General features: G+C 39.0%; 1 protein-coding gene across 5 annotated transcripts in view; it reads right to left on the bottom strand.

Moving 5' to 3' along the window:
* NCOA2 (nuclear receptor coactivator 2) overlaps positions 1 to 14624 on the bottom strand; it is a 256509-nt gene that overhangs the window by 107942 nt on the left and 133943 nt on the right. For all 5 annotated transcript variants that reach the window (XM_067553633.1, XM_067553632.1, XM_067553635.1 and 2 more), the window contains 2 exons: positions 9649 to 9753; positions 4019 to 4191 (listed from right to left, as the gene is read on the bottom strand). In XM_067553633.1, coding sequence (XP_067409734.1) covers positions 4019 to 4191; positions 9649 to 9734 — 259 coding nt within the window. In that variant the 5' untranslated portion in view covers positions 9735 to 9753. The remainder of the gene's footprint in view (positions 1 to 4018; positions 4192 to 9648; positions 9754 to 14624) is intronic.

The raw sequence follows: 14624 nt of genomic DNA, 5'->3' as shown, positions 1-14624 counted from the left end.
ATCCCTAGTCCTCTGTCCAATCATTGTAAAATAATACAATCGATCAGAATCCTCACATGGAAAATAAATTTTCTTGCAGAAGGTTCCCTTTTTTACACCCAAGTACCAAAAATACTCCACCGTATCAACACTAATTTCCAAGCTAGAATTACATGCAATGTCTACAACCTATAAAATCTTTGACTGATCTAATGAAGTTAGTTACACAGACATGTTCATTTACAGTCAGGAAAAATGTAATAAAACAAAGTTGTGCAAGATTGCATTTAAAAATACTTTCAAATATAGTTCTTTTACAAAAATGTTGTTTGCTATTCCATATGTACTGTGTCTCAATAATTTCCATATCAAATATGCCAGGATAAAATATAATTTTTTTTTTTCTAACCATGAGCCCTGCACACTCAACCTGGGAACTGAAAATGAAGCTGTATTCTTTCCTTCTTGTGCTTCATCACCTATAATAGAGGATCTGCTGGTCAAATTTTGCCCTCAGTGACAGCTGCACAACCCACAGCTTTTCAATGTAGATGCATGGTGTAAATGACTGCCTTGTAATTGGAACTTAATAAGCAATTCTGTTTATGATGCACAAGGAAGAACAGAATCCAACTCTGTCTCTCAGCTTTACTGCCTCTGCAGAAGTAGTAAAAACTTAATTAAAGCAATCAAATCCGACTCTGAATACACACTAGGAGCAGGTCTGTCGGGTATAAATGTGTTGTTTTTACATTTGTCAACTGTCTCTTTAGGGTAGAACCACACTTTAAGTCATCTATTGAAGTTCATGTTTATGGAGGTTCAGCAGTTTAACACTACAAAAAACGCCTGAATATAAGGAAACAGCATCTTTTTAACCTCAGTCTTAGGGCTTATCTATCCACAGGTTTTGTACCACTTTAACTATAATCAGTTTTGAAGCAGACACAGTTAAAGCAATACAACTCCCTAACGTGGGTGTATTGACACTTGTATAAAGGAGCTCATACTGGTATAGTTTGAGCGGAATAAGCTATACTGGTATAAACACTATTATGTACCAGCAAAACTGCTTCCACTATTTTACCTATATCGCTGTAAAAATCACACCTCTAACCAATCAGAACAGAAACGCTATGTAGACCAGGCCTTAGAAGTATAGGATCAATTAGTAAGACTTGAAGCTACTTAAAACTTATTAGATTGTAACCAGAGCTCAGAATTCCAAGTCTGATATGATAAAGTACTTGCCAAAAAACATGAGGCATTTAAAGCAAAATTGAAATCATTAGCTCTTAAGTATATTTGCCTTGATTAAGTCCCTGATTTCTGTGATATTAGGCAGAGATCTATTTGTACTGTATTGTTAGACTGACTTTTATGCTTAATTTATGTAACTCGTGTTTGGCAACAGAATGTGCCTTGCAAATGAATTGTTGCATTCCAGTCTTTCTTAAAATGATAGAAAGGAAAAATTAAACCATTTCCACAGATGTAACACCCAAGAAAAATTTGCTTCTATCCAGAAATCTTCAAATCAGTGCTGTACTATCAACTGACTTAAAGAATGCTCAGCAAGTCCTTTAATCACTATTTCTGGATCCTGGAATGTAGTTAATTAGCACTTTGAAGATTTCAGTGTTTTTGCAATACCGCTGAGAAAGGATTAAAGTCTACTCTATAACAACTAGGAGTTTTAGATAAAGGTTCAAATGGCCAACTGATGCAGTCTAAATGTTCTCAGGTGACACATGCAACAAATCAAGTTCATCTAAGATAACGGATTTAATGCATATCTTTCATTCCCCAAGGGCTGCAAACTATTACCACTTATTGCAGTAAATATTATTCATAATATTCTAGTCTGCCTCCAGAAATGTCTTCACAGTTGCTTATTATCAAGGCTTTGAGCTTGGAAAACTAAGTACATAGTCAGCTTCTGTGGACATCTTATTCTACTGCTATCTCATGTTGACTAAGTAGTTCATATCTGCATATGCAAGTCAGCAAATTAAATGCATATTTACCTTATATACATAAATCTATTGATCCATTAATCTAGCTAACATGTTTATGGCCGAGGATGCCCAAGTTTCTCGCCTCTTTTCCCAGAGCATCAAGACAAGCTATGCAAGTAGCTTCATGGAGCTACCATTGGACTCCCTCACCTCGAGAAGCATGTAATCTTTTATTGAGTAGGAATAGGGAGAGTGAGCCACCAAGCGAAAGCAAAATAGGAACCAAAAAATTTTAAATAATTTGAGAGAGAGAGAGAGAGGGAGAGGGAGAAGGAAAAAGGGAAGACAGTCAGAAACATAGGTGCGGGAGCCACTGTAAGTGGCTACTTCTGGGATGTGAGGAATGAAGAGAAACAACGAATTAGATTTGGCATGTGATAGTGGGAAACTTTAACCTCTTTACAATCTGGCCTCCCACTAATCCAGGAGAATCCCAGATACCATCTGCACTATTGCCTATCTCTCACATTTAAAAATCACAAATCACACACATCCCAAAAATCATAAGATGCTTAACCTCAGGAGATTTAAATTTGGGGGTAATTTTTTATTTATCCTCTGGTTTCTGAGACTTTCGGGTGCACTTGGGTGACATTTTTAAGCTTTTCTTCACAACTATGAGGATTTTTTTAAATGAAAGCTGAGATTCTTACATATTCAAAATGTATTCAAGAGCCAGGGTTATAAGACAATCATCTAATATTACAAGGCCATGACAGAATCACAAAGGTTGTCAATACTAGAAGCTGTTTCTTCACTTTTACACAGTAAAAGTTTTCTGGTGGCACTAACCGAAATATCTTAAAACTGGTTTCCTGCCACCAAGAAATTGCTGTTATGCAATACAGATGTGATCACACCCAAGCTGTGGTAAAAGCCCAATGCAGCACATATCCTGGAATATCTTACTTCTTAATTAAGACATCTGGTTTCTAGAACAGACATCAGCATCATATTTTCATGTCACCATAAATTCAGTCTCCAGTTGCATCAAACTACACATCATCCTAGCTATCTATTACAAGGATGATTCTATTGCAGAGTCTTCCTAAATTACGCATGCTAGAATTTACAGCTGTATAGTTCTTTATCTGCACACACACTTGATATGGAATAGGGAGAATTACCTTCCCTAAGAGAGTTAAAGCAGTGAATCCTGTAACATTGATAACATGAAAGATATAGTTGAAAGGGTACGGAATCTAAAATAACTCCAAAAACAGGTTATAAAGAGAGAATCTCCCTCTTTGTCCTAAAAGAAAGGTGTATGCTGATACTTCAGAAGTATGTATTGGCCCCAATCATATGAGATGCTGTTCAAGCCCGTCCAACATAGATTGACTGGCACCACAAAAAGCACTTTAAAAAACCCCCCATCATTTCTTAACGTTATTTCTGTAATAAGAAAAAAAATGCCAAAAGAAAAGAAATACAAAACTGATCTCTTAGACAAAAACAGGAAGAAAACTGTCTCGAGTCAGACATCTACAGTGGAATTCTGAGTAGAGATTAGGGTACTTTCAAATCTATTGTAGTTCAGGATATGACGTTATAATTTAGAGGACAGGAACAGTTCAGTTCACAACAGCTATTGATTCATGAAAAGGAGAGCAAGAACTGAGAAAAACTTTCCATACTCCACAGTTCTGGATTATTCCTTATTCTGAGCTAGCTCATCTTTTGTGTATTACAACTCTTTCGCCTGTATTACAACTTTAAACTATGACAAACAAAGCATTGAATTTAGTTGCATTAGAAGATGAACACACACACACACATCAGACTGACTCACTCTCACCACCCTCCAGGCAGCATCTGAACTTTATATAAAGCATATTTATAAACTACTGAAAATTATATTTAACACCTTTCACCCAATTTATATCACTATCTACTTCATTAATTACTTAAATAGCCACAAATAAACTGATGAGTATTTGATGTGAACACCAGGTTTGTCAAAATACCCAAAATAAACAAAGACATTAAAATATTCAAAGCCAATTAACTAGTCCTCATACCTTGTTCTTTTATCTGACGAATTTGCTTCACAGTTTCTTTCAAGATTGCACATTTGTCAGGTTTAAAGTTAAAGTTGTCAATATCATTAAAATTTGCAAAAATCAGCTCTGCAAGTTCTTCAATGTATTTATTCTCCTGCTCACGATTACGTTTCTCAGTGCTTCTTTTAGGGCTGAAAGAAGAGTTTTAAATGTGTTATTTTTAACAACAGTTTGTTCACCTTCAGACGAGTGACAGTTAAAAGTTGGGATTAGGATTTTGATCAAGGTTTAAACAACATCAAAGAAACAAAACAAAAAACTCATCTACCTACTGTTTCTCAAGTAGAAATGCCTGTGTTAGAATAAATTAATCAGCTCATTATTTAACATTTAAAAAGGACAATGTCTTTTTGTTTGTCCCCAGCAGTCAGATTTTGGGGCTGGGGTTCAAAACTTAATAAAAAATGTCAAAAAATGACTAAGCAAAACACACATGCACTTCCCTGCCATGTTAAGAACTCAGGCAAAACAGCATTTTGGCAGTACATGAGAAAGTGAAACTGCCCAGAAACAAAAGATAAACCAACCAACCTATTTTCATTGTCCAACCCATGTGAAATGCAAAGATAAAACACCAGCATAAATGCTGAATAGTAAATTAAGGTTTAAAAATTCTTTCCATTTTAATAAAGTAATTGAAGTGATTTAAAAAAAATTTTTGTTAAAAGTCTCTAAACTTTCAGTAGACGACAAAAGGGCAAATTCTACACTGTAGATGGAAATGATTGAAGAATCCCTCTTCAGAGTGAGTACCAGAGAAAGCTATTTACTCAAGCTCCTGTGTCTTTATCCAGATGGCAACTTGAACAGTACCTCCTTTGCATGAGCTGCGCTTCAAAAATTACATATTAGATTTATAAAAAGGGTTAACAGTTTAGATTTGCTGAATGGAATAGTTATGTAGTGATTCTCCACTGGATTTACAATTTAGTTGGCCATTGCTTAATGAGTATGAAAAGTGTGTGGACTTTATTTATTACTTATAAGAAAAAAATAGAAAGAATGGTTACTTACCTTGCAGTAACTGTGGTTCTTTGAGATGTTTTGTCCGTGTGGATCCCACTCTAGTCATGCATGCATAAGATTGGCATCTTCAAAAAGCAGTGTTTGTGGCGGTTGCACCAGGCCCATTGAGAGAAATTTGGGCTCCTCTCCCCATTTCACTTTATTTACACGGACGTTCCAGATGTTTGCGCTCAGGGCCCCAATAAAATTGCCCCCACCCTCCCCTTCTCCACCCTCTCATCAGCTCTGGCTACACCTATGCCCTGCATGCCCCTGGGCCCCTCAACCTTTGGGTATAAAGGGCACAGCGGTTACAATAGTCCCTCTGTTCCCTCGCCAATTCAGAATCTCAGCAAATGAGTCTCTGAAAGAGCAGGGATGGAGAGTGAGTCAGGGGATCCTCCCGGTCAAACCTCTTGAAGAACACAGTAACTGTTCTCTCTTTTTCATGTTTTTGTCCATGTGGCTCCTACTCTAGGTGACTGGCAGTTCCCCCATCTGAAAGGTGGGACCGAGGGGTCTAGCTACCACTAAATAAATGACTGTAATGCTGTCTTCCCCAAGCTGATATCTGATCTTGCAGCCAATTCAAGGATGTAGTGCTTAACAAAGGTGAGAGAGGACTACTCCAAGTAGCTGCCTTGCAGATCTCAAATTTAGGAATATTTCTGAAAAGTGTGTAAAAGAGGTAGCTTGAGCTTTAGTTGAATCAGCCTTAGTGATTGTTGGAAGGGGTATACCAGGCATGTGGTAGCAAACTGAAATGAACTGGGTAATCCATTTAGAAATTCTCTGAAAGATGACGACTTACCCTTTAAGAGCACTACTTCAAACAACAAAAAAGACCGAGAGAAAGTCTAAAGGACTTTGTCCTATAAACAAAAATCTGTTTCCCTGGGAAAAAATGGGGGTTTGGAAAGAAAACTGGAAGATTAATTATGATTTAAAAAGAAATCTGAAACAACTCTTGGAATAAATTTAGGGTGAAATCTCAACATCACCTTGTCTTGATGAAATATGGTAGAAGGAGAGGGTGACAACCATGAGGGCTTGGCATTCTCTGACCTGTCTAGCTGCTCTAATGACCATCAAAAAAGGCAATTTTAGGAGCAAGGAGGTGAAGAGAACATTCAGAGAAGGGCTCAAAGGGAAGCCTCGTGGGATCAATGGGGACCATGCTGAATCAACCGGAGAATACTGAATCAACTGATTCAGCCTGAATCAATTGAATACGGAGAATACTGTTGAATCAACTGGAGAATACTGGACCAAAGAGTGACACCCTGAAATCGCTGCCAGGTGGACCATAATGAACTGATGGAGAATCCAGAATGTCAGTTAGAGAAGGCAGTCAAGGATCTTAAAGGGGAAGGGGGCAGATCTCCAAAGAGTCCTGGTCATGCTGGGCTGCCCAGATAGGAAATATTTTCCACTGTATATTCTACTTGTGGAGGGCTTCCTGATTTGCAACAAGATTTCTCATATCTGTAGTGAACATTTGGTCAGTAGCACTTTCCTAGCCAACATGTAGGCTCCTAGCTGCAGTGAGATTTTAGATCTGGATATAGAATTTGTCACCTGTGAGATTCAGCAGAAGTGTAGACAGGGCCTCAGAGGCAATAGCAAGTATGAAAAGTACTAAAAGAATCCAGGATCTAATGGCTTTCCAGATGAATTTTACAAGCTATTTAATAAGGTATTAGTGGGTCTCTTGAGAGGTACCTTCAGTGCCATTCTATTAGGGAAGAAACTTCCACAAACCTATGAAAGAAGCTACTGCTGACTGTAGTTCTCTCTCAAGTTGACAAAGACCTTACCCTATAGAGCTTTTGTAGGCCCATACACTTGCTGACTCATGACATAATAAAGTTAGCAAAAATACTAGTGAGCTGACTGCAGTCCATGCTCTCAGTTTATATAAACCCAAATTCATTAAGGATACACAAATGTCAGACAATATTTGGAGAGTTCTTGGAATCATCCAAAATGCCTGATTAAAAAGAGCCATTTCTTTTGTTATCACTTCATCCAGAGAAAGCTTCTGATAAAACAAAAAACTCTGTGCTAGTCTAAGTCCTGCCCCATGTGGACATTGGCCCCTAGTTTCTTAAATAGATAAATGTTCCTTACATCAGTCCAAAAGCAGCTGTGCAAGTTAATGGGGTTAAATCTCCCGTTTGAATTACATAAAGAGAGCAGTCAAAGATGTCCACTGTCTCCTTTACTTTTTGCTTTGGCCATGTAGCCTTTTGCACAGAGGATAAGGAACAATTAATTTATCATAGGAATAAACCTGAAGGAATATACATCAGAAAATAGCTTTATATATAATACCATTTTCCTCTAACCCAAAAGTTCCCCTAAAATTAGTGTCTAAGAAAATCTATGATTTTGGGAAAGCATCTGGATTTAAAGTATGTTATGCCAAATCTGAAATGCTAGCTATACATTTGCCAGATTCTCAGAAGTCATTCCTCTAGAAAACATTTGGGTACAATGGGCAACAAATTCCATAAGAACCCTGGGAATTCAAATCTCGAACAGTGTAGAAGAGCGCTATGATTTAAATGTCAAACCACTACTTCAGCAAATGAAAAAAAATTTGGAACACTGAGTGGGAAGTATGCAATTTCTTGTTCGGGAAGAATAGCCTCAGTCAAAATGAACATTTTGGCAAGGATATCTTTCGTTTCAAAATCTTTATGTAATCATCCCAGATAAAATCCTAGCAGGAATACAGAGGATGATGTTAAAATTTATATGAAATCAGAAAAGACCAAGTGCATGCAGATATTTTGTACAGTTCCATTAAATGGGATGGACTGGCTATTCCAAATATTCTATGGTACTATCAAGCCAGCCAGCTCAAACCTACAGTGGTCTTGGGTTCTCTAACTCAGCCAGACACAGGGTCTTTATTGAACAAAACTGTGGTTGTGTAACTATTGCTAGACTACCATGGATTAATTAAAAAAAAAAAATCATGTGTACCTCCTTTAGCAAAGGCTACTCTATGGGAGGAGATAAGGATGGAACCACAGAAAAGATAGGTTCTTCTCCCTCACCAATGGCACCCATTGTAAATAATCCAGATCTTAACCCAAATTATGAACCACAGAGTTTTAAAGATTAAGAGAATCATGGAATGAATATTTTTGGCCAGCTATTCAATAAAGAAACTTTTCTAACTTATTTAGATATCAAAACTAACTTGAAATGGCCCACCTTGTACCAGTACTTTCAAGTTAGGCAATAAATTGTTTCATACAAAATCTCACGTTAGTAGAAGTGATGGCGCCTCTTCAATTAGAGAAAAAAGTTATAACTAATTTGTATCAATCTTTGCAAATAACTTTCTTTAAAAAAATGTCCATATATGAGACGCTGGGGAAAAGGCCTGGATAGACAAATTACACCAGAGGAATAAGATTTGATCTGGAAAAGAGGACCAGCAATCCCAGTCTGCAGCATGATAGAAAAACAATTTTTTAAGATACTGTTTCAATGGTTTCTTATATAGTCAGATTTTAAAAAAACATAGAGCTTGAATGGGGACAAATGTTGAAGAAGTTGTGGTGAAAGAAAAGATTGTATGCATACATGGTGGACATGCTTTCCCAAAGTAATGGATTTCTTTAGACATGGATGCTATCTGTAACCAAATATCACCAATTGTTGGATATTTATTATCAAATGATCCTTGAGTAATCTTCCTGGGGCTTCCTAGCAGACATGGTCACACAAAGGGAAATGAAGAATTAATCTCTCATCTTCTGGTATCTGCTGTTCTACTGATAGCCTCACACTGGAAAAAGAAAAATAGTCCAACTCCAAAGGAATGGTTCAGAATAATATGGAATGCTACAGAAAAATTAATGCACCAATTATGTACCCAGCAAAACAGACAGAGGATAAACAGATACTTAGATATTTGGTTACCTTTTAGTCAATACTCAAGACAAAGTACATTTCACCTGCAAAAAACAGCATACCTGTCCAATATTTTTAATATTAATATTTGATAGAAATGCCTGGCCTCAGACAATTTAATAAACTCAGTTTAATAAAAATCACAAGAAACAACTTATTGTGAGTAGTGTATGTTCACTCTTACACATGTTATGATTATATTACTGCACGACATGTCCCTAAACAAAAGCTCACTGTTGTAATGATTCTTGTTTTGTCACAGCAAGGATTTGTAAACCTGTTAAAACTTCCTAAACAGACAGACCAAAAAAAAAAAAAAAAAGAAACGAAAAAGAAAATGCACTAAGAGGCAGCTGGCAGACACAACCTGGTTCTGTCTCGCTGCTATGAATGGAAAAGGAAACTGAGGGACAAATGTGGCCATTTTGCCCTTTATGCACTCGGGAGGAGAGTACAGAGGGGCTCGCAGGGCACAGGTGTGCCCTGACATAAACTGGTGTTCAGTGATGCCAATCTTGCACACATGAGATGCATGCACACCTAGAGTAGAACGCACACAGACAATACTTGAAAAAGAAGAGCATTTAGTTACGTCGTGATTTACTTCTTTAAAATATTAATATACCACTTCTTAAAAAGACTAGTGATCTAACCTGGGTCCAAGATGATCAGGGCATTCCTTGCGCTTTCTTGACTCTGCCCTGGCTGGGTCAGAGGAATTTTCTCCCATCCCACTCATCTTGAACACATATCAGCAACTACAAAGAAGAAGGGGGGAAAGGATTAGAGCGGACGGATTTCTTTTCTTCTTGTTTACACCTCTTTGTTTCTTTCTCCATGTTACTTTATTTTTACTTTGCAAATCCATTTAACTCTGTAAAATGTTTTGTGTTTCCATGAAAAATGCTATGAAAATAAAAATACAGTATTTGTAGCCTTGAAAAATCTACACAGCAGCTTTCCTAGGGTAAATTTTTCGATGGGCAAGTAAAACACATGAGAATCTTGTGCCTGGGCCAATGTATTTCAATGACAATTTTGCAAGATTGAACCAGGAAAGAGAAAAAAATACAGTGTCAGAGAACAAGAAAAATACATCATCAGAAATGAAACATAACTGATATAAAAAGGGGACATATGTTGCTTTGGTTAAAAAGTTAAATATCCAGCTTACACAAGTCTGCATGCAGTATCATGGGACTGAGTACATCAGTAAGAAATGCTATAGCCAATAAACATACATTTAATTTTGGATGTAAAGAGTGATACAATCTACCTCAGAGGGCAAATAGCCCGTAGAACCATGCATGAGAGCAACACACATTATTGTGTATTATTTGTGTCACAGTAATGCCTAGAAGCCCCAATCAAGGATCAGTACTCCACTGTGCTAGGTGCTGCACAAACATGTAAGACAGCTCCTGTCCTAGAATACAACAGGTGGAAGAATGAGGGTCATGGAAAGATGATGTAAGAGTAAAATGAAAAATGAACATAAGCATAATGAAGACCAGTCCCAGCTCACCAGCTGCCTAGCCATGGTCAGTTTTATGGCTATAATAAGAGAAGTAAGTTTTACAAAGGAATATAAGGATACAAAAGGATACAAAAATGGTACCGTCCTCTTTATTAATCGTGTACTGCAGGAATTCTGGATTCAAAAGCAAATCCTACTTAATGGGGAAACTGGGAGTGTTGCAGAAGTATCTTTCTCAGCAGAAAATCCATCCACGTGCAGAGGGCCTGCTCAAGGCCTATAACCACTTATAGATATAATTTTGAGAGACTAAGAGGAATTTAAGTGGTGTCTAACCCTCATAAGGACTTGCTGCATAAGGGTGACTTTCATCCCTACCTAGTCCTTGGGGCTGAAGTAGCAAAAGACTAAGCCTACTCTAAAGCAGTTTTGCACAGTCTTAAGACTAGTGTTCTTGTGGCTGTCTACTTCACAAGAAAAGAAAAGGCAGCTTTCGCTTTTGCTACCTTGTATTGTTGGGCTCAATCTCCTACTAGAAAATCATTTTTGAGAGACGGAAACTGTCAGTTCCGAAATTTCTTTCTTCTGCCTGGTGGGTCCAAATATAACAGGATGCCACAGTATAAACATCTCAGAAATCCTCCCATAGTGAATGTGCCAGTTTGTACACATTATGATAGAATAACAAGCACTACTGTATTACAGACACTAGATACCCCAATCACATTTTCATCCAAGAAACTAAGCTATGGGGCCTTTTAAGATGCTATACTAAATCTGGCATTAAATAATAATCACGTTTTGCCAACCACCTGAATAAGCTTCTGCCCATAAGCACTGTGTAGAAGTTTTAGCAGAAGATGCAGTACACACTTCTAAAAAAAAATAATTAGTCCTTCTTTTGATAGTGGAGCTCTTCCTTCACAAATATTATAAAAATGGTGCAAGAAATCTGGCCAACTTTCCAAAAATAGGAGGAAATAAAAAATGTCACCCATGTTTATTTTTCTTTTTAAAACAACTATAGGACTTTCATAATCCCGAATTAAAATGATCTGTCTTTACAAAAATTAAAATATCTGGTTTGCAACAGCAGAACTTCTAATCATGTTACTGTCAAATACTGATCGAAAAAGCAAACTGACTACTTGTAATTGCATATCACTGAAGACATCATTTAACTGGATTCCTATTCTTGGGTCTTGTGCTTCTAGCACAAGATAGGTAGGGACTCCCTTTCCTTGCACTTAAAAATTTTTGGCCCTGTGAGCAGCAATTTGTCCTATGCACAGATCAACTTCCCAGTGCTTCAGTGCCTGCTGGACTGTTCAATTATTCAGTTCCTTGACAAGTAGGAAGCAACCTCTAAGCATGATTTATGCTAGAATTGGTATTTTATATATGTAACAGAATGACCAAAAAGGTGGTTTTCAAAAACTTTTCGCACCAGGGAATCCAATCAATCAGTATTTTCAGAGAAGTCAAATTACAGGTACTTTCTCATTTCTAAAGAGGCTAGGATAATTTTTGAGACCAAAATGCTCAAGGATGTTTCCATAAATTCTCTAATTCAAAAGAACAAGGAAATGCCTGAAGTGGTTGGATGTAACTTGGAGAATTGTGGAGACTTCCTGAAACTCCTTTCACCCAACAAGAGATGGGAGAGATATGGAAAACACTGAACAGATAGTGAATGGCAATATTGCTATATTATGCCTGAGACGATGTCAGCAATATACACTGCAAGCAAGAAAAGGATGTGCATTTCCCTTTGCATTAGTAACAGGTTGAGGAGCTAGACCATGCACACTAACAAAGTGGCCCCCCAAAGCCTGCTTATCCTCCTAATTAGAAAATGTTAATAAAGAATCTACAGGAACATCTTCCCATGTGAACTAGTTCGGGAGAGGAAGAATGATAAGAATCACCTTCCTCTAATATATGTATAGAGGAAAGTCCCAATACCAACAGGAACACTGGTTTCAAGGCTAAAATAATCCACATGAACTAAGTCTAAAAGAAAAGAGATACAGACTCCTTCAGTTAGGAAACTAAAAGCTAGCTATTCAGCACAAGAGTATGAACACAGATCTGATTCAATCCATATTAGTACAAAAATGAACAACAAGCAGTGTTGAACATATACTCAAAAGGTTCTTGTTGTAACAGCCTCTCGTAATGGGGGTCCCTGAAGACGGATGGGGAAAGTGCATGAGGGTTAGGATGAGTCTGGAACTGGATAAAATATCCAGTCTTTATGATTTCCATGGTCCATGTTCCAGGTTTCTCAAAAATAAAACAGTCTCCAAATAGGATGGAGAAACAGAATAGTTCCTCTATGACTGGCTACCTCAAGGAAGGCATTTGCCATGCTGATGCAGTAGCTGAAGAAGCTGAGTTCTTCTTTTATGAAAGCATAGTTTTTTCCTGAGTTGCTCAACAAGTTTTTGATATGGGTGATAATAGCAAGATGCCAAACCGATCTGAGAAAAGTCTGATGCTTAGACTGTTTCCTTCTGGCTTGTATACTTCCAGTGATCTTAGCTGGCCTGAAAATCTTTCAAGGAGCGCAAGGCATCATCTGTTTTGCAGCTAAATAGATCAGAATCCCCAAAGGGCAGATCTTCAGCTGTGTTCCGCACTTCCTGGGGATCTCCTGGGAATTGCCAATGACGTTGCTACTGTGTCCAGAGCATCTGTTGAGCCTGCAGTAAGGTTCATGCCACTAACTGCCCCTCAGCAATAAAAAATTCTCATTCCTTAGATTCCTGCAGCAGCCTGTCCACAAAGTCTGATACCTTATGCCAATTAAGGTAGTCATATTTGGAGACATAGGTGGCACGTGCCTCTCGCATTTGGGGAGACTGACTCCACCATGAGGCTCCGCTCCCACTCGGACTCCTCCCCTGAGGCTCTGTCGCTGCTCCACCCCCGGCCCTGCACACGCTCTGCTTCCTCCCATGAGCCCCACCTCCTGCTCACCACTCGCTCTTCTCGAACCCCCCGCCTGCCAATCGCTCCTCTCTGACCCTCCTCCAAGGCTCCCCCACCAGCGGCAGACGGAGGGCTTGGGGGAGAAGGTGGCGTGGGGGGCAGGAAGAAGTGGAGCAAGAGTGGGGGCCAAGAGGAGCAAAGAGCGCAGATGGGGGCCGAGAGGAGCAAGCAGCACCTGAAGGGGGGCCTCATGGGAGGAGGAGGAGTGGGAAGAGGTGGAGCAAGGGCAGGGCCTCGGGGAGAAGAGGCAGAGTGGGGGTGGAAAGGGGAGCAGCATGGGTGGGCCATGGGGCAGAGGCCAAGCGGGAGCTTCCAAAGGCAGCTGTTTGGAGAGGCTTAGCCTCCCCAAGCATCTTATACCCACCACCCATGTTTGGAGAGAGTGCCTGTTAGCTGGTAATTCTTAACTGGAGGCTAGCAAAGGAATAGCTCTTTCTCCCAAAGATGTCCAGTTGTTTAGGTTCCTTTTCTTCTGGATTGGACTTGCAGCTACATTTCGAGTGCTTTTGGGCAGCAGTGACGACAAGTAACCCAGGTATGGGGTGAGCATAAAAATACTCAACTCCAAAGAGGGAACTTGGTTCTTGTTATCCACTTTCCTTAATATTGGAGGTCAGATGGCTGGTATCTGCCACACCCGCTGCCCGAGTTAAAATAAACCTTTGTTAATTGGCATTGCCAATCTTTCCAAGAACAAAGTGTAAAAAATGTCTAATAACTTGTGTAGTTTTTCGAACACAACCTCCAGTGAAATCTCTAATGTTTCATCCATTCTTTGAGGAAAATACTGAAAAGTTTTGTGGTAATCAGGATGTGATGGTGTAGATGAGACTTCAGACTCATCAGGCGATGATGAAGAAATGGCAGCTAGGGCAAGTTCAAATGTTCCTCATCAGAGGCCTGTAGTTGTGATGGCTGAGCATGGGACACTGAGCATGGCTGAGCATGGCTGATAAGGTTGAACTCCTATACACTCTACAAGAAGGGTGGTCTGACTCTAGGGTGGGTAGAGAAGGCCCTTCTAATGTGATGAAGGCCCCAAGGAGCCCAGTAAAGCAGGAGTGAGGTCCATAGGCAAAATGTGTAGGAGGCCCAGGGTGGGGTGTGTGCTAGGCAAGAACAGCTGAGTCGGCACTCTGTCACAGCAGCTCCAATCAA

The sequence above is a fragment of the Emydura macquarii genome, unplaced genomic scaffold (assembly GCF_026122565.2).
Source record: "Emydura macquarii macquarii isolate MOO-44397 ecotype Brisbane River unplaced genomic scaffold, CSIRO-AGI_Emac_v2 contig_1477, whole genome shotgun sequence".
Classification (NCBI taxonomy): domain Eukaryota; kingdom Metazoa; phylum Chordata; order Testudines; family Chelidae; genus Emydura; species Emydura macquarii.
Note: the sequence above shows the minus strand (reverse complement) of the source record. Positions and strands in the feature narration are given on the sequence as shown.